Source organism: Pleurodeles waltl, chromosome 9 (genome assembly GCF_031143425.1).
Source record: "Pleurodeles waltl isolate 20211129_DDA chromosome 9, aPleWal1.hap1.20221129, whole genome shotgun sequence".
Classification (NCBI taxonomy): domain Eukaryota; kingdom Metazoa; phylum Chordata; class Amphibia; order Caudata; family Salamandridae; genus Pleurodeles; species Pleurodeles waltl.
Window position 1 is genome coordinate 71,926,016 of NC_090448.1, and position 20,588 is coordinate 71,946,603.

The 20,588-nt window shown below is 41.3% G+C and overlaps 1 protein-coding gene across 2 annotated transcripts in view; it reads left to right on the plus strand.

The window, feature by feature from the left end:
- The window catches only part of SRGAP3 (SLIT-ROBO Rho GTPase activating protein 3), a 447,418-nt gene that overhangs the window by 353,508 nt on the left and 73,322 nt on the right, over window positions 1–20,588 (plus strand). The window contains exons 11-12 of one of the 2 annotated variants that reach the window (XM_069206335.1): window positions 5,296–5,323; window positions 19,912–19,942. In XM_069206335.1, the coding sequence (XP_069062436.1) occupies window positions 5,296–5,323; window positions 19,912–19,942 (59 nt within the window). Of the gene's footprint in view, window positions 1–5,295; window positions 5,324–6,809; window positions 6,913–19,911; window positions 19,943–20,588 lie in introns of both variants that reach the window. The other variant, XM_069206334.1, reaches the window with a different exon arrangement.

The following is a 20,588-nucleotide window of genomic DNA, read 5'->3' on the forward strand; positions in this document are numbered from 1 at the left end:
CTGTTCCCATGTGGAACAGGGTCAAGACTGATTTGCATATGGCTGGGTTCAAACTGGGGTGGCATGGTGAGCAAAATAATGGATGGATTAAACCCAGATCTGTGACTGGGGGTGAATGTTTGATTGGTTCCGCATTCCGTCCATCCAGTTACGCTATCCCACAGCGTTTGTATTTTGCTTTGCTTTTGCCGCCCTAAGTGCGCCGGGTATGCCCAGACGTGGGTCCCGGGCTCACTGTGCCACTGGATTCAAGCTAGCCTGGCTGAGGAGGGGTGAAACCCCGAAACCGGTCCCAGGATGCTTGTTTCCGGTCCAGGGAGAACCTGGCCTGGCAATTCGGGCTGGACTGTTCCCATGTGGAACAGGGTCAAGACTGATTTGCATATGGCTGGGTTCAAACTGGGGTGGCATGGTGAGCAAAATAATGGATGGATTAAACCCAGATCTGTGACTGGGGGTGAATGTTTGATTGGTTCCGCATTCCGTCCATCCAGTTACGCTATCCCACAGCGTTTGTATTTTGCTTTGCTTTTGCCGCCCTAAGTGCGCCGGGTATGCCCAGACGTGGGTCCCGGGCTCACTGTGCCACTGGATTCAAGCTAGCCTGGCTGAGGAGGGGTGAAACCCCGAAACCGGTCCCAGGATGCTTGTTTCCGGTCCAGGGAGAACCTGGCCTGGCAATTCGGGCTGGACTGTTCCCATGTGGAACAGGGTCAAGACTGATTTGCATATGGCTGGGTTCAAACTGGGGTGGCATGGTGAGCAAAATAATGGATGGATTAAACCCAGATCTGTGACTGGGGGTGAATGTTTGATTGGTTCCGCATTCCGTCCATCCAGTTACGCTATCCCACAGCGTTTGTATTTTGCTTTGCTTTTGCCGCCCTAAGTGCGCCGGGTATGCCCAGACGTGGGTCCCGGGCTCACTGTGCCACTGGATTCAAGCTAGCCTGGCTGAGGAGGGGTGAAACCCCGAAACCGGTCCCAGGATGCTTGTTTCCGGTCCAGGGAGAACCTGGCCTGGCAATTCGGGCTGGACTGTTCCCATGTGGAACAGGGTCAAGACTGATTTGCATATGGCTGGGTTCAAACTGGGGTGGCATGGTGAGCAAAATAATGGATGGATTAAACCCAGATCTGTGACTGGGGGTGAATGTTTGATTGGTTCCGCATTCCGTCCATCCAGTTACGCTATCCCACAGCGTTTGTATTTTGCTTTGTCATTCCTGAGTAAAGGCATTCTAAGAACCAAGGCGTAAGTCACTTGAAAATGTGATCTAGCCGCGAAGTTCCCCACTTTGGAAACTAGCCTCTTGTTTTTAATCTTGGCTTGAACTCAGGCCCAAAAATTGTGTTCTTGTGAGCAAAAAATTATGCTTCCCTGCATCATGCAATGTAGAAATGTGTAGTCTAAAAAAACACCTCTGGTGGTTGTTGGCTAGTTCTGCCTCAAATGTATGTCTCTCAATATTGTTTTTGTGATCTGGTCTCAAGCAGACATCACACAACATCCCATTCTGTGTAGAGTGTATTGTGTTTGAAATGCATCAGCTATAATGTGAATGTTCTCTGGACAAATATCTGCCCTACTCTATTCATATGATATACATATTTTAAAAACTCCCTGACTTGTCCCCTTGTGATAAGGTATTAGCGCGGCCCTACAACTCAGTGGAGGCAGACATGTTTTCTTTTTTCCAGAGAATATATTTTTTTTTATTCAGAAGGTGAAAGTGGACCGTAGACAAACGTTTTGACCCAAGCCCACAAAACCTTTCGACAGGACTGCCTGCAGCAAAAGGCGCAAATTAATCAGGGCACCGTGTTATTTTTTCGCTATGATGCGCCAGCGCCGGGGTCTCCATCTTGTGATTCGTTAAACTTCTTTCCTCCGCTTCTCTGTGATTCGCGTCCCCTGCACTTGGGTTTCCCTGTACCCGATGTAGACGGGCCTGGATGTTCATACTAGCGCACCTAGGCCAGGCCTCATCAATCACATACCGGAAACATCCGGAAAGACCTTGGCGCAGTAGCTCCCCGCGGCCGGCATTGATGCGCTAGAGCGCACGCACGCGGAAGGCGCGAGCGCCCGGGCCAGCTGGGTCCGTCCCCGGGGCCTCATGTCTCTTCTGCCATTGAACAGGCCTTTCCAACCTCCCAGGTGCTCTGTAGCAGAGCAGGGCCATTAATCACCGGATAAAGGCCCGGCGGTTCGCTGAGCTGCCATTCCTCACTCCTAGGCGAGGGACTGTGTAAATGCCATGTCAGGGTAGACTGTTAAGGATCCGTCCGCAGTGAGACGTCAAATCCATCATCTCACCTGCTTTGGTTGGGGAGAGAGCTTTCCTACAGGTTATCCCAGGGAAGGGGTGAGGGGGAGTTGGTGTTATTTACTGTTACCCAGGAGGTACTTTTGGGGTCTTTACAGGGGGGGAATTAACTTGTCTGGGGGCCTGGTCTGTAGTCCAGGAAACGCAATGGGATGGTGACCCCTAGGGGTTGGCGTGTGTCAGAATGTGGCATACAAAAGTTTGATCTACGAAAATATTGCATCAACTACATCACCTGTTACCAATGCTAGTATACATGTACTACTAGGAACTCCACATCCACCAATTTTGTGACGTAGTGGTAAGGCCAGTGTAGGCGATGCTATATTTTCACCAGGTGGTATTTTTACCCCACTATAGTGATGGCACATGATAAGCAGAAATCCATGACTGGGCAGACAGGCGGTAAATACTTCCCCGGAGGGTGGGTCGGTGGGTGTTCTGGGTCTTCAGTGAGTGTCAGGGTACAGGATTTCTGGTCAGACCGTCCGCACTCAAACCCCTTAGTGAGTTGAGCACTATTTATGCAGCAAGGGGCTTATGAATGAGAACAAAAGGCAAGCTTCACTTGCATGAGAAGGGCCCTTTAGCTTTAACCCTCTATTATTTGATGCCTTACATGTAAATCCCTCGTTCACCTAACAATGCCTTATTATACATATCATACTCTGTCACACTGTCCCCTTTTCAGTGATTAATTTGAGCCGGTGGTTTCCGGTTCAGGGCACCAGCACTTTCTTTTGAGGGCCGGCACTTATTTTTCTGCCTCAAGCATTTACTGCGAGCAAAAGATACATATGGGAAAAACAGAGGAAGAGAAAAACGAAAAAGTATCACAAAGGGAGAAAGATGCAAGAGTGAACTGAAGGGGCAGTGAGTGCCTGTAAATGGATTAAAGCGCGCAAGATGTCTTCAGGATTACGCTGCTTCAGTATTCTGTGCTCGGTCAATAACTTGCAGCATCCGCATGTTTCAGAGGAGAGTTTTGGCCACCAGCACATTTATATTTACAAATTAAGCACTGCCCCTATTGCCCTCTACACTAGTTCTTACCCACAATCCCTTCCCAGATGTCAGCAAGTTTGAGTAATGTTTATTTTACACGTAGAACTCAACTACAGAGAGAATTGTTACTTTACGCTGTAGAATATGTAAGCGCAAAGGAGAGCTCATGAAAATAAGCATTGATAATTTCAACTGGTTTTGGTTAGTGACAAAAGATATTTACCAAGCATCGCTGATGCACAACGCAAGTATAGCGCTGGCAGCAACTGCGTAAACGTCCCTGGAACAAAGAATAAGTGCAGGATAGAAGGCAGTAGGAGCAGTGCTAACCAGCATAGCCAGTACATCTCACCTACACACAGCAGTAATGTCATCAGTAGCAGCATTGCATGATTCTTCACACACACAAGAAGCCTGGTTATTATAGTGTAAATAATACTGAGTCTCCATGGGCAGCCATGGCATGGGAAGAAAATCAGAAGATGCACAGGCGGCTATGAGATGAACAAGAATCTTGCACCACCATTGCACTGAATAAATGCCCCACCGTTCAGGCAGTGCAATGGAAGCCTTCCTTTGTCAAAGCCAAGGTATGTGATGAATTCTGCTGCTTCCTGCTGTGTAGGTCATCTCTTGAATGTTCACTAGTATTGACCTTGTTGCACTAAGGCACCCCTATGCAGAAATATACAAATCTTGTGAGCAAGAGCAGGATTATCATACAGAAAGACAGATAGACTTGCAGGGCAGACGAGAATTTGGAAAGCAAGCTGTTAGAAGAGCACTACCTTTAGCATCCTTCTGAAAGGACAGAGGGATGTCCTTCCGCAACTCCAGGAGGAGCTATTTTCATATTTTACGTAGTGTGGAGCGAGAATGAGGGATTTCCAGCCTTCTCATCCTGCAAAATGGAGGATGAGGCTGTGAACAATGGAGGTTTTGATGTGGTCTTGTGAACCAGGCATTGAAGAGAACTAGGTAAAGAGAGACAAACTATGTAGGCATGGAAAGCTAACCAGAGGATGATGAGCATTCTAGACTCCTCTCATCATAATTATACGAGTAATGGAATGAGAGTTACTTTGCCTGTCTTTTATACAACTTACAGCAGCATAGGAAATTACTTCTGATATCATTTCCTAAGCTGTTGTAGGTCGTATAAAATGATGGCCCATTGAATGGTGCTTTCTAAACTCTTTGTATTCAAATGTTTTTAAAACCTTTTGCTCCAAACTTCAAATTGAATTGTTAATAAACAGAAGTTGGTAATACCTATAAATACGTAGATACTAAAACTAGTAAAAACTAACAACGTACTGACTTTTACAATGTCAGAAGTAAAAGTGGTTGGTTGCCAATAGGTGGAAAGCAGTCCAGGGAGGTTGCAAAGATGCAATTTACAAGTAACAAATGTTGCGAAAACCACCCCTAAAGCACTTTGTTAGTTGACCGTGACCGGATGCTAAGAGTGCCATTGTTTTCCCATTTTCACAAAAATTGAGTAGTTTGAACATGACTTGCAGAATGTTTGAGACAGTACTTCAGTGCACATTCTTCAAATCATCCCAGCCTTGCTTTGTTTACAGATGAGTAAAGGCTACTTTAGAGAGTGCTCAGGCGTGTTTTTCACATTAGACCCACCCTGAGTAATTTATATGGGTCTTTAACACTAGATCAACAATGCCTTATTTACAAGAGCCTCGAAGAATGAAAAGGTACTACTTCTGTCATCAGATATTTTTCACATTCTCCCCAGGCCTGAGCATTTTCCATGTGACTTAAATGATTTGGAGAGAGGTCTGGAACTTACTTCCTCAAGGAGTTCTTATTCAGAGTCAGTCTTAAATTCTACTAATCTGTCGTCAATAATCCACAACCCGGGGTTAAGGGTGGGACGTAACCTGCTTAATCCATATGTGTACATACAGATTGCTGATGGGAATGTTTTGTTCTTTTCCAGGTGAACGAGCGGAGTATGGGACCACACGGTAAGAGCGGACAGTGTGTTAGAGCAAGAATACGCTGCGTGTTCTGTCAGTGGTAGTTACAACGTCATGTAAAAGTAGAGTCTCAGGAAATGGAGTACGTCTTGGAAAAAGCTTAGGGAAAGTCCATCTAATTGCCCAAACACTAAGATAAGACGGAAAGTAGGCACTTGGAGATTTTTTGCACAATATTAATCCTCTGAAAGGCCTATAGATCTGGGATGGAGTCAGTAAATAGTCTTCATATAGGCCAGTCTGCCACTATAGAGATAAGGAAGACCACGTATTACAGATGAAGTATATAGTGATCTTAAAAAGGTAGGATGAAACTTGACTTCCTCATCAGATGAGGCAGTAATGGATTTAAGGATTTAAGCTTGTGTTTCCAGCTCCTGAGCGGGCTACTGGGGCAACTAAACATCCATGCTGAAACAGAGGACTTTAGTTGTTATTTCTTGGCCACCTATAATCAAAGAATTTGCCTAGAATTGCTGAGAAATTTGGAACAAGTCAACAAAAGCTACCATCTGAACAAATCAGCAAAGTTTATTGATTCAGGTAATAAACCTTTAGAAAGCAGCTACCATATAAAATTGTTTACTACGAGGGGTTGTAAAGAGTAGCCCACCTCAGTGGCTCTCAAGCACTTCTTAAAATTCCAGACAGTGGCATGTTTTATAGCACGATAAATAGGATGAGATTCACCAACTGTGGGTATGTCTTGTGTTTTATAGTCCTAGATAGTTTTCACATTATTAACAACTGGTATGTCCTTCCATAGTGGCTTCTGTTCTTAATACTGATCTCAGAGAGGTTAAAATACCAAATGTGACAGACTGGAAAGTAAAGTCCGTCTCAGAACCTTACCACAATTTTGCAGCACAATAGATAGCAATGTAAGAACCACTATGCATTTAAATACGAGTATAGCACTAGATGTTATGGAAAATTAACTACAGTTTCTATCCAACTAAACTACAATTTATAGGAATATAACGTCACTTTTAATTGCATTATAAACCAGCCAGATTAAAACACAAGTCTCCTGTAACTTTCATTACAAATTAATAAATATGTAGAATGGTAAGTCCTCTAAAATGTAACCAAAATAAACATTTAAGATCACAGCAAATCGATTGTTCCCGGAGGAGGCAACAACATCAGCGCTAGGGAACAAAGAATCTTGGATTCCATGCCTAGAAGAAACCACCCCCTGTCTACATTCTGCCCACAGTTCTTTAATTACAAATAAAGGGCATGCAGTTATAAGGGTCACACATAGGTTGTGCAAGTCCAAAGATTCAAGGGTGAGGAAGCAGGTGAAAATAACATGCAATGGATTCATTTCATAGCATACCATTTTGGAAGATGGCGGATATAAGGACAAGATACCAAGCAGATCACATGGCTTTGATTTCAGTTCACACATTACAAGCTCATTTCCCAGACATGTACTTAAAACTGTTTTCTTTTGTTCCATTTTTCCCAGGCCCCCATCGTTACCCCCTAAGCCACAGAAAATGAGGAGACCTAGGCCTCGTTCAATTTATAACTATAAACTGTTTAACGGCAATATGGAGGAGTTCATAAAGGTACTTGCAGCGAGGCGGGGAGTGAAAGCTTAAGATGGTGAGGGGATGGTTTCTGCCTGTGCTGGCTACTCTTGCTCCCTTGCTCCATGCCCCTGATGCTCACTCTCTCCTTCACTCACTTGGCTGCAGTATGCTTTCTGCCTTCTTCAGCTTGAATAGGTTTCTAATTAACCTTGGTGAGGCTATCAGTCAGGTAGATGCAGTTCTTTTCAGAAATATGGTTAGCACTGCCATTGTATCTCCGGTGAATGACGATGTATCAATGTTAGGTTGAGTGCAACAAAGTGTATTGTTTTATGCCAAAAAGGAAGTTCCTATACCTCTCGGGAGAAGCTCTAAGCGTCTTATAAGCTGTTAGTATGTATCAAAACAATGCCCTTTCAGGCTTAGAGTGCAACATAAATTATGCAAAAAGGGAAGCATGGAACCCTGGGTAGTTCCCAAGTTTTAAGTGGAGAGTAGTTCCTTTATATGGAACAGTCTACAGTACCACCAATTCTCCAAGTCTGCTCATCTCAAATGTCTGATTTTCTACCAGAGTTTTTAACCATAGGATTAGCACAGTGCCACCCCGGCCAAGCTGAAAAATGACAAAATACTTTTATCTTTTCAGGCACAGTGTTACAACTTTGGATTGGTGAAATACCATCCAAGCCAAACTGGAGTGAATAAAAGCAACCCCTCGCACATGTGTTTTGCTCTTATTAGAGCTCATCAGAGATGGAAAGTGTTATCCAGACATAGGAGAGCAACCAGTATGCATCTAAACAATGCCTTTTCAGTCTTAGTGCCACATATGTTGTGAAAAAAGGAAGAATGGAACACAGAGTAGTTCCCAAGGTTTATGTGGAGGCCAGTTCATTTATATGGAACACTGTACAACTCCACTGATTCTCCACCTCACCTCAAATGTCTGTTTCTCTTGCAGAGTTTTTAGGCATATGGTTAGAATAATGGCATCCCTGCCAAGCTAGAAAGAGACAAAGCCTTTGTACCATTTTGGAGAAAAAGTCTTTAAACATAGGATGCAGCAGATGTGATCTGGATCATTTTTTGGATCTGCTCTGGAAACGTATGCAGCAGATTTAACCTGGAAGCTTATTAGCCAGATTTGACCCGGGCCATCATAAAGCGTATTGCTTATGGAATGCATCTTCATGAAACCTATGTGACCTGAATGTTCAGGCAACAGAGTTTACCTGGAAGCCCATTCATCTGGTTTGAAATGGAGGTTCACAGAGTGGAGTGCAGTTTTCATTCAGGATTTTGCAAAACAGGTCTCATCTAGAAGTTTATGGTAGAGATTTGCCCTAGAAGTTCATATAGCTGACGTAACCTGGAAGCTGAGAGAACATGTGGTCTGAAGTTCTATAGAGCTGAGGTCGCCTCCATGGTCATGGAGCAGGTCTGGTCTGTGATTTTATACGATTAGGCTTCTACTGACGCAGAACTGCTTGCTTGCCTAAAAGTCTGTGGGATGTAGCAGTTTCCTCAATTACTTTGTCTCACTGGCCCTGTTCACTGCACGCTTTGGTGGGAATATTTGACATCTGTCTGATGAGCTGCCTAGGAGGAAAGAGATCTGGGACCATGTCCGTCAAAAAGGGCCCCTAGCTCCATCTTTGGCTGAACCACTGTACCCTTAGACCTTCTCCTTTCAAATTCCCAGAAGATTTTACCAAGGAGGAAGTATATTTTTAAAAGCTTCAATCATGCAGGTACTTGTTTTTATGTTCCTTAAAGTGGGAAGTATGCATGATTGAGTAGAAAAGCACGGAATGAGGTAGTACTGACTAGCCATCTGCCTGCTTCAGCCACCATCAGTGTGCCCCTGGGGCCCCTCAGTGGGTCTAGTGCGGACGCATAGTTGTATTGGGGTACTGTTGCCACCTGTGTATGTTTGGCGTGGACTCAACCATCTTCAGTCACTGTATTGCTACATCAACATATGTGCTGCTCAGACAAATAGAAAAAAATGCTATGTTTGAGGGTTTCAAATAAAACTTCTGTTGACTAGTATCTGAAACTGCCATGGCTTGGAAGTTGTTTTTATCAACAGTTAAGAGAAATTGAGGCATCCGTTGTAAACTATACATTTTCTCTTGCTAGGTTCACTGCAGTACCACAACGGATATTATCTCCTGGCCCATGCTTTAGCTTGTTTTGGGAAAGGGTAGAAACAGTATGCAGAAAACTGAACCCAATAGCTCAAATGGGAAGAATCTCATAATACCTGCAAAAACTAGGAACAGTACTTACATATCCATAGTTTGACATGAGGACTGTTTCAATTTGAAAACTGGGACTTTTACCAGCAAGTTTTCATGCAAGTGCTATTTGTGAGCAGTGGTCAAAGTGCATTAAAAAAAGTATGGAAACTGTGATGCTGATGAAAAGGGGCGGGGTCAGTGAGTGTAGGAGCGGGGTCAAAGGTGTGGCTAAAAAACAAAATATTCTGTAAGTTTTTGATCTTTCACCCTCCGTTGGCTACATATAAAATAACTTGCAGCTTAAAGGAAAAATAAATAAAACAAAGGTGTTACTTAGTTGGAAGTCCATTTTAGTACATAATGAAACTTCTATTAGTTAATGCACTGCAGAGGTCTGTGTGTAACCAGAGAGCCGCAGCATTACATTTCGGTTGGTGCAGTGGAGATTAGTGACTTGTGTATTTATAGTGCTACAATGTTAGAGCCTGTGTGAATATGTAAGTCATTATTTTAAACTTGCATTACACACAGCATAATATAGAATGCTACACAATTCACAAAAAGGTTTAAGATAAAATGGTGCTTTCAAAATATTGATTTTAGTAATACCCAGACTGTATGTACTGCAATATGTTTTGCATAACTCTCCCTTCAACACCTCTTCAGGGGTAGTAAGCACTATATAAAAACGTTTCGATTGAAAACACGCACTTCACAGCTCAGTTTTTAACTCTTTGCACTACCACTCAAAAGGAAATCTTTGCCATCCAAAGCTTTGAGTGATTCGATCAATTAAAGACAGTATCTGCTCCTTAGCGTCCTATACATTTGCAGATTACTCTGTACATTTGGAGATTAATTTGTTGCACACATTTGCTTTTCTTTCAGGGAAGCAGGTGCCCTGGCAGAAAGGCTTGTTTATCTGTCTGCCCAGCTTCGGTTTCACAGCACAGTAGACTCAGTGAATGACACTTCAGCTGAAGCATTTAAACTATCAGAATTAATCGTTCTGGGATGGTTGTCTTTTTACATAAAGTATGGGAATGGTTTTTCATAAATCAGAAAAGTAGGGATACATCGTGCCTCTCCGATCCCACCCACTTCGACCACTGTTTGTGAGACCAGCAAGGGATACTCCTGGATACCAATTGCACTTAAATTACCAGAGTGACATGATTTCAAAGCACTCACAAGAAAAAGCTATGCAAGGCTGTCATGCACCTATGTGCAACATGCTGGTGACTGATTGTTGCTAAGTAACACCCATTGGTAAAATAACTATGTGAGGGTCTAGCTGGGGGGGGAAGCAAAAAAAATCAGAGAACAACACGTGGACCAATATATAAGATAAATGGGTATTTGAGAAATGGCTCAGTGCTAGTTGTCCAACAGACATCTACAAACCTTGATGTCATTGTTGTAAAAAAACATACTGAAAGAACATTAGGGAAACTCAAGAAAGTATATAATTGATCCAAGCCCATAATCATTATGTGTCTAGAATATTCTTTTCAGTCTTCTTTCTCCCTTTTTCAAAATTGAAAAAGATATACAGCTGTCAGTATATAGCTATCGATCCACATAACTTTAATTAATTAATTCCTCAGTGTTCAATAGACTTGTTTTAACTATACGCAGCTAACCGTGTTTCGGGGGAGGGCTGCAGAAAACACAGTATATCTTCAGAATTGTCCAAAAATGACGTGTTTATATATATATATATATATATATATATATATATATATATATATATACATTTTAAAACACCTTAAAACATAGGTCTCATATCTGCCTCTTGATACGTTATCAATTATATCCTCTCTTAGTTTGCATTCCCATGTTCTGCACCTGTCTCATTTAGATCCTTCACTGCTGGAAAGATATCAATTCTTAGATTTCTAGGGATGTGATCTATTTCTAGGGATGTGATCTACTTCCATATTATTTTAAGGGTCATGATTCCACTATATAGATTCTTTTTAAATACATTTTCAAGTTTCATCGACAGTTCTTTAAAACCTGTAGAATGCAAAAGTTTGCCTTGATTAGATGTACCCACATTCAGCAGGAAAGCAAACCATTTGCAAGTTATTCTCCTATCTCTATATGTTAGAAATTCCTAACAATGCAGTAGCCATGCTCACAAGACTAGTAGGCCAATAATTGGGAACTCTGTGGGACTATGCTTGCATGATAACTTTGCACGGCCCTATTGTTGGCTAACTGATATATCTTCTACACTCTCTCACATCTGCCCCTTTGGCACAGGTCCTGGCAACATTATTAAAATTGATTCTATGAAAATGGCTTTTTTAAGGGGTTCTTACAGATGATATATTTTGTACAGAGATACTAAAATAGTGGGGGCAGTGCCTCTCCTTCACCCTCTGTGCTTGAAGGATGCCACAGCCCAAGGGCACTACTAGCCTAAAATGACAACTCTGGGCAGGTGATGGTATGCAAATAAAGTGGAGCACATGATACATATTCAGACTTGTATCACCACTCCACTTAATTGACATTCTGAGTTTTCCGGCAAACAATCTGCATCAACACCACTCTGAATGATAGACTAGCAATCTACAGGTTTAGGTCGGAATGTTTCCCAGTTCTATGCCCATTTCCCAGACACAAATTAAAGTTTACCAAGCGTGTTTTGGCACCCAGTAAAACTTGGGATTGTTCCAAAATAACAGCTACTCAAATTCCTTGTTTTATTAGTTACACGCTTGTATCATGCTCTAAGTTTGGTGGCTGTGAGATCCTTATATAGCACTTTCTTGTATCTCTTCCGTTCCTACCCCAAGTTAATAAATTACATCTCCCAGATTGCGGAGAGGTGGCAGATGCTTTTTGTAGAACTATTTTAAGCTCCAGATATAGCCTAAAGTGAAGTTTAAGAACAAGTGCACCTAAAGCAATGCGCTCTTATCTCTGTAACACATATGTGCCTCCATCTTTGTAACACACATGCACAAGAGCCACCCTAGCTTCTGTTCAGAGTTTGCACTCCGTCCTATATAATGCTCTAAACCATCCAAGACTGGAATGTGACACAAAAATAGCTTTAGAAGCACCCAGTGGAATTCATGACCTAGTTTAGGTTTCAAACCTTGCAAAGGGAGTTTTTTCATTTTTAAGACACAAGCCTCACTTTCCCTTACATGTTCAGAGCTTTGATTCTCCTAGGTCAGCTAATCCATGCACATACTTTCACACAGCCAACTATCAAATAAAAGCTGACAAATGTCAAGAGTGCATTATACGTATTGTTCACCACCGCTTACAGCTAATCCATCAAAACTAAAATCGAGGCTCCATAGAATGCAGCATTGATTTATTAAAGATCAAAAAGGGAATCTATATAGTGCAGCGTATTAATTTATTGAAGATTTTAAAGGGATCTCAATAGGACATTGCATTAAAGAGTTTAAAAGGGATCTAAATATAGTCCTGGTCCCTTGATATACCTCTGTAAAAAAATATTGTCCAGAGATTTTCATTTTTGCTTTATGCTATTCTATCTTTAGAGAAGTAATTTAGCTTGGGTAGACATTGCTAATCCAGGCCGATTTTTTTTTTTTCTGGACGACATTTTTAAAAATGGCTGGTGTGTTGCAGTGATGATGTAATATTTCAAGAAGCTTTAGAATGCAAACTTTACATATATTCCATTTTGGTGTTAAAACATAGGTTTTGGGGGTCAAGTAGTCTTATACAGACAGACAATAACTCCTCAGAGCAACCCTTCCACCATTTTGCAGAATGGCTGTACTATAATGACATGTTTTAGCCATCATATTGGTAATTTAATTTAATAGTGTTGGTGTTTTAGGTTTTCCGTTGATTCAAATTTGTAAACATGAGCGAAGAAGGTGATAGCAGAAAATCTTTACCTCCTAATGGTGTTGCTAACTATAAAATCTAAGGACTCCTTCAACAAAGAAAAATGTGTAATATGCCAAACTAATCAGAAAGAAAAGCTAACATCAACTGCGGCTTGGGAGAAGAGCGTTTGAGATGCTGCAGGAATATGGCAAAACGAAGTTCATAGAAGATTGAAACTGAAGCGTGAACTGGATCAAATATGTCATCATTGTAACAACAAGTGCTACAAGTTGTATACAAGGGAAAAAAGCCTGGAAAATATAGTCAAAAAATAGCAAAAACCAGTGAAACACAACAAGAATCTGAGTCTTCTGAGAAAGCGACAACAGCCAAATCCAATGTCCCTCCACTTAGAAGATCAATGGCTAACCCTTGTCCACCTCCAACTGATTAGAAAATAGAGGGTTTTCAATATGTTGTCTGTGGTTTAGCCAGAACAAGGGCCAAAAGGATTGACGAAAGAACAAAGTACAGAATATGTGAGTTTCAAAGGCAACCATTTTTTATCCTCAGCTAGTTTGTTCCAAGATTACGTTTTCAGATGAGTAGCTAATCTGAACAGTGAGATGATTGGATTTGTATGCCCAACTGAACTGCATGCTTGCATTCGAAAATGTGAATGTACAGTGAGCTCCCAGCCTTCAGTTAAGATTGCACTCTTTAAAGTGTTTTAAAGCCACTCTTCAGTGCTGGCTACGGCTTCACACAGTGAGATCAGAGAAATAATGGTCAACATTGATGAAACTGTAGTGATCCATAATAAAGCCTTTAAGATTTTTCTGGTGAGAATATACAATGACAGCATTTGTTTTTGCAGCCTAACAAAAAGAATGAGCCACTTACGGTGTTCTCAGCTGGTTTGACTCCTGAAGTTCTTGCTGCCAAATAAGATCACTGGATGCAGTAAAATCAGCAGGAACCATTTTAAGAAACATCCTGAAACATTTAGATTTTGGACTTGACAAATTCTGTGATGCCAAGAGCTGCGCAAGTTATTGGAGTCAACAAGAATGCCTGATGTTGTCTTAACATTGTTTACATCATTGTTTAATATTAGCAAAGCAAACTGTTCCAAACTAAAGTTCTTGAGTTTGGAACAGAAGCCAACAACATTGATGATGGCTTTGAAGATATAAGTGAAGAAGTGGAAGACAGTCCCATGAACTGATAGGCTTATGCCCGTGCAAATGTACCGTTTATTCCAAATTATGTTTTATTAATTACATCACAACAAAAAGAAAATTCTGCTACACATGATGACTGCCCACACAATCTATGAAAAGTGCAAAAGTAGAGAGCTAATCACTTCAATGAATAGGATTGGTGTATCAGCAAGTTATTCCATAGTACGGAGCAGGAACGTGATTTTGAAGACAGGTCTTTTTGCCTGGAACATCCTCCACACATGATACTACTATGGTACTTTTTCAAGACTGTAGCAATGAAGTAGCTGCTGGACAACAAGCTGTGTCAGCTGTAGGCATAAACAAACAAAGCTGAAAATTTTAACCTAACTGGGTTGCCAACTTGTGCAAAATCACTACAAGCCATCAACACGTTCCAGTCTACCAGAAAATGTATAAATGGCTGAGGACATGGATCTTTTTCTACATGATGTTGCGGTCCGTAAAGGTGACTTAACTGAATTTTTCATATTGCTTATTCAGTGCGGACTGAAGGATGAAGAAAAGCCACTTCTTCCATGGGCTGGAACTCATGGTCTGATCTCCCAGAATACCAGCCCACTGAAGAAGGTTGGGTTATTACCGATAATAGCATCTCCAGTCACAAACTACGCAACACTATACACAGCTCTAGAAATTGTCCCAAATCTGCATGCTGAGCTTGAAGACCAGTCTGTCATGCCAATTTTCTGCGATGAGGAGTTTTCCGTATTATTATAGCTGACATTTTTATGAGCAATCCAATAGAATTTAGTGGTCTTTATCCAATGATGGGTGTTTTCCACATGACAAAAGGTGTGCTGCGGTGTGCAGGAAGTTACCTCAGTGGATGTGGAATAGACAATGCACTTATTGAAGCTGAACTCTTTAGAAGCAAAACTGTTCAGTCGGTTTTGAGCAGAACTCATTATGTTTGTTCGTTACAAGGTATGCTGATCATATCTGAGGCGATAGAAACAATGCGTTGGAATGCTTTCTGAAACAAGAATGACACATTAGGTTTTTCCTATCTTATCTCAGAACTGAACAAGGCATAGTGTGCACTTCAATAAAAAAAGACATAATGCAAAGCCAGGCAGTGTTCAGTATACTCAGTTTAAAATCGGAAAACCTGAAAACTAAGTTCGTAGAGTTTGTCAAAGAATGTGAAGAAAAATTAGAACTTTGCAATTACTGGGGCAATGTTCTACACATGATAGCTCTAGTGAAAAACCTGGTACATGCTGATTGGGAGCTGCATGTGAAGACAGTGGAGTCACTGATTACTGTGTTTCACAAATTTGATTGCATAAACTACCTGAGATATGGGTCCTGGTATTTGGAAAGAGTGAAGAAGCTAGAGGTGGAAAAAACATACTTCTACTTAAAATTCATCCAAAGACATTCTGTGGTGAAAGACCGAGAAGGAAGGTTCAGTGCTGTAGCTCCAGATATGAAAGTGGAACAGATGATCCAGAGATCACAAAAAAGTTCCAAAGGAATTGTTGGTCACACATGTAAAAGTGAAAATATTGCTCAATGGCAGTTTGTTTACCATAAAGTCCTTTCTATTGGCAATGTTTTCAGAGAGAAGACAAATTAAAAATTAATGGACCATCGTGAAACTGTTCCTCACCACAAACTTGTGGGAAAGAGAGGGGAACATTTTAATAAGGATGTTGACAGCCTTCATCATTTCATGCAGCAGCAAGGAAACTCCTTTGAAATGACTGAGCCTGTGCAACTGCACAACTTTGTGACCAAACAATATGTGGATAACGATATAAAGATACGTCTATCAGATGCCAAGGAACATGGATCAAAACTATATGCCAAACTGAATCAGGAGAGATTTGTATTGAAAGAGAAAAAGCTGTTTGACATAATCACTAAAGCTGAACTTCCACGCTTGAATTGCATTAGAAAGAATTTCGTCTAACCAGCCACTACAAAACAGGTCACAAAAAAACAACTTTCGCAAGCACATAGAGTGATGGATGTAGCAAAAGAAAGGGGTGAATTTATCAAGGCCATTCTGTTGCATGATCTTCTTCGAACAAATGTATTATTTGATGGAAATGCTGCAACCAAACCAGTGAAGCACGAACTTGTACAAGAGCTTGAAAAAAAACCTTTCAACTTAAGAATTTAAATTTGAAAATGTGTCCTCATTGAAAACTGCGGTCATTATGGACTATATGTCACAGTTGTGAATGGTCAAGATTTCGGCCATACAAACCTTCTGAGAGGTCATTCAAACTGCTCTACAGATATCAAAGTCAGTGTGCACCTTGCAAGAACTGCACATTGTCTTTGACAGTTATCTTGAACTATCTGTCAAAGAATGTGAGAGAATCAGATGAATGTCTACAAGTGGAACAATTGACCTTGCCTGCATCAAAAATTTTACAATTATATCTGTGCAACTTGATAAATTTTGGTCGTCAATATCGAACAAGATGAACTTGGAGATGTTAACACACCAAAACATTTCTGATGCTTCAGCGAACACTGAATTTCCAATTATTGCAAGTGGGATGATTGTCAATGATGGGTTGGTGCCTGCAGAGAAATATTCAAAAGGTACAGGCCATATTGTTCAAGAAATTGTCAGCAAATTGGTGGAAGCTGACCTTTGTGTTGTGCCACATGTTGAGTGGGCTGTTCGAAATGGTTCCAGTCGGAGTCATTCCAATTAGAGTCATTGTACTGTCAAAAGACACAGATGTTATTATTGTGCTGTTTAGATTTGTTGAATTGTTCATAAGTCAAGGATTGTCAGAGCTATGGATATGTTATGGAAAAGGCGAGAAAAGACACAACCTCCTTCATATTCTATGCAAGAAACATGACCCAGAGATGCCCAGTGTTCTTATCAAAGCACATATTCTTACGAGTGATGACACTATGAGCAAAATGGAACAACTCTTGGAGCTTTAACTGCTGAAGCTGTGAAGTTTCTAAAAGCATTTGCTGAGACAGAAGAAGAATGTGACTTTAAAGACGTAGAGAAATATCTTGTGCATGTGTGGAAAACGAGTTCTGACGTTTGACAATCTTCGGTACAGTGAGTTCAGGACATCAGTCCCACTAAGCGACCATCCACCAAGATTATATTCTGTGCATGGGCACACTAAAAGAGCATTCTACTTGATCAGAAGAAGTGTAAATATTTTGGATCATGCATATGTAGAGAAGAATCTGTGTGAATTTGGTTTGGAAGATATTGATGGGGTGCTAAAACCTAAGAAATTTCTAAAGCCTCTACCCACAAAACTTACACATACATGTACTTGCAAAACCTGCGCTACAAAAAGATGTCGTTGTCGATATGCTCTTCTCATATGTTCAGCATTGTGCAAATGTACCACAAACGATTGCCGAAATAAATAAAGTGGAGTATGACAATGTGTCTAAAACAGGAGTAATAGGTATTCAGATCACAAACATTGTTTGGTGTCTACATAAAAGGATTAAAAACCTTTATTATTTGTTTCAAATCTATATTTACCTCATCTTCCTCTATTGTAGCTGCTTTGTTTGAAAATGGCGGAAGTGTTGCTGTGAGGAGTTATTTTCTGTCTCTATAGAATTACTTGATCCCCAAAACCTATGTTTTGACACCAAATTTAAGTATATAGGTCTCTCATGGTTTCTGAAATATTACGCCATCACTTCAACACATCCTCCATTTTTAAAAATGTCATCCAGAAATATTCAGCCCGGATCAACAATGTCTACCGGAACAAAATTACTTGTCTAATGATCCAAAAACACAAATAAATAATGGAAATCTCTGGACAACAATTTTTTTACGGAGGTATATCCAGGGGCCGGGACTAAATAGTGCAGTGCAGAGCATTCATTTATTCAAGTTATAGAAAGTGATCTAAGTAGTGCAGTTCAGAACAGTAATTTATTAACGGTCTTAAAAGGGATATAAATAGTGCAGAGCATTAATGTATTTAATATCTTAAATGTGATTTAAAATTGTGAAACACATGAAAAGAGGGCTACATGGTGCAGCACATAACATTCACCTCATAAAGGCCGCCTAATTCGAGCAGCACAAAGCATTTGTCAGCAAAAGGAAGCTCTGTGGTGCAGTGGAAAGCATCTTATAATATTCAGTAGTCTATTGGTAAACATTACTGATTCAGAGTGAGCAGTAGTGCAGTGGAAAAGGTCATCTTTTAAGGGAAACAATAAGATGGTACAAACACTGATGAATTAAATGTGAGTACAGTAGTGCAGTTCAAAGCATGTATCACTTAAAAGGTATATCGGGGTGCTGTGCATGCATTCTTTAATTGAGTAGCGCACAATATGTACTGTAGAAAGTGCATTATTGCATAATGGAGCCGTGCAAAAGGTTTGTTCAGGGGCAGCCTCATAGTGCAGTGCATTTAACTTAGGACCTGCTCTTGGATTTGGTAAGATCTAGTTTACTAGTCGAGTATTATAATACATTATTTAAAGCACAATACCATTTATCTTTTCGAATTTCAACTGCATCAAGATATGAGAACAGGAAGCAGCCAATAGACCTGTTTGATGACATGCTTGCCACAACAGAGTGCATTCTGGGATATTCCTGGAAGTCTTCGGCCTGGGTTCAGACCCTGAACTACCCTTGATCCGAAACCTCATGTCATGCCCACATGAACATCGATTCACCAAAATGCCAGGGGTAGCAGAAGTGATCTCACACGCTCTTTTTGACCTCAGTGGCATCAGAGGAAGTGACATCAAATGGCGTTTGCCCCTGACTGCCAAAACGTTATGCCACAAGAGCTTTATACCGATGAAAGCATAATGATTGACATCACTGAAGCTTAGTGTATACCTCCCAGGGAAAAAGTATTGTTGAATCACAGGGAGATGCACAAAAAGACTTAAAAACAGTAGTGGTCAGGCCCACTGGTACTAATTCATAGGAACTAAAACTTGCTTATGAACTATGTTGTTAACTTAATTTATTGTTTTTCATTTGTAACAAGTTTTGACGTCAGTAAGGAACTATCACACTTACGGAGCACAGAAGTGACAGTTCTGCCTAAAAACATATTTTTCACATATTCACAATAATGGACTGTGGCCACAATTTTTAAAAAAAGTAAAAATTTTTATACTGTTCACATTTATTTTCTTTTGTATGCATTCCCCTTATAGTGTAATCTCTCTGTGGGATGTGCAGAAAGTAAACAATGTTCATCTGAACTGTGTTTATCTTCTTTACTTGGTCCTGTTTCTGCTGCCTCTGAGGCCAGGGGTCGCAAAAGAAGTGCTAGGGGTTGCAAGAGGCAAACCGGCGGTTGCAGCTGTGACCCCTAAATGACACCCAGGCATGCTCAGCTCTTGCCTCAGCCGACGTATTCTGCGGCCCTGCATATACTTACACGTGGCCTTCTGGTTATCTAGCCTTTTGTTTCCGTTGTAGTCCTCTTTCTATGGATTTTTGCTCAAGTCTTTTAGCATAACTGTGTTTTGCGGTGTAGTGTACATCGCAGGGTGGCGCTGGTGCAGCTATTACTAATTCTTTAATAGTGCGCAGTCCTCAGAGCTCCCGCCAGGGCTGATTTCACGCCTCAGCTTAGCTCACTCTGCACCTGAGCTTCTGCCGCTTCTGTGGGTGGGCGGGGCTTCCGTTAACTTCACTTGCCTCATTCTCGCTTCACCTCTCTCCTTTTGTTTCCCTGCTCTGCTGCTGCTGCTTTCTTAACCCCTTTTTCTATCAGAGGAAGAAGAAACGCACGAGCCCGGATCCAGGTATTTATCACAGCCAAGTGTCGCTTGTTGGGGGAATTGCACCGTTGTGGGATTAGACTGGACAAGGGGCGCCATGCTGATGACATCATAGGGTGTACTTCCAGCTCACCCAAACATATCCAAGCAGACGGGTGCACGAAGGATGTCACATGCCTCAGACACATGTGCGTGCAAGCACGGACACCAACAGATAATACCTCATACATGTGCATACAAAAACTAACTTTTCTCCACTCCGTCCCTATCTGCTTAAGAATGCCCCTTAAATATCCTCTTCCTGTCATGCCCCTGTCACAGGTAGTGCAGTCTAGCGTCAAGCCCAAAAGTCAGGAAGGATTCCATGCAGTTGGATCCTACTGCATGATGTCCAGTGTCTGGTGAGGGAAGCAGCGTTGTCTTCAGGGTTTTGGTTTTCTGTGTTATCGTACCACAGACATATGTCCACACAGTAATATACCCAAGCCATCAGTGATGTAAGAAAAAACTGTCAAATGCCACCCCAGTCATCTGAATGTGCAAGCAGACCCCCCTACAGACCACCATGGAGGCATCGACAAGAGATGGACAGGGATCAGGTCAGGTCCAGCATACACGCTCCCATGTATATGACTATTAAACAAAGAATATGTAGTTCATAATATTACCC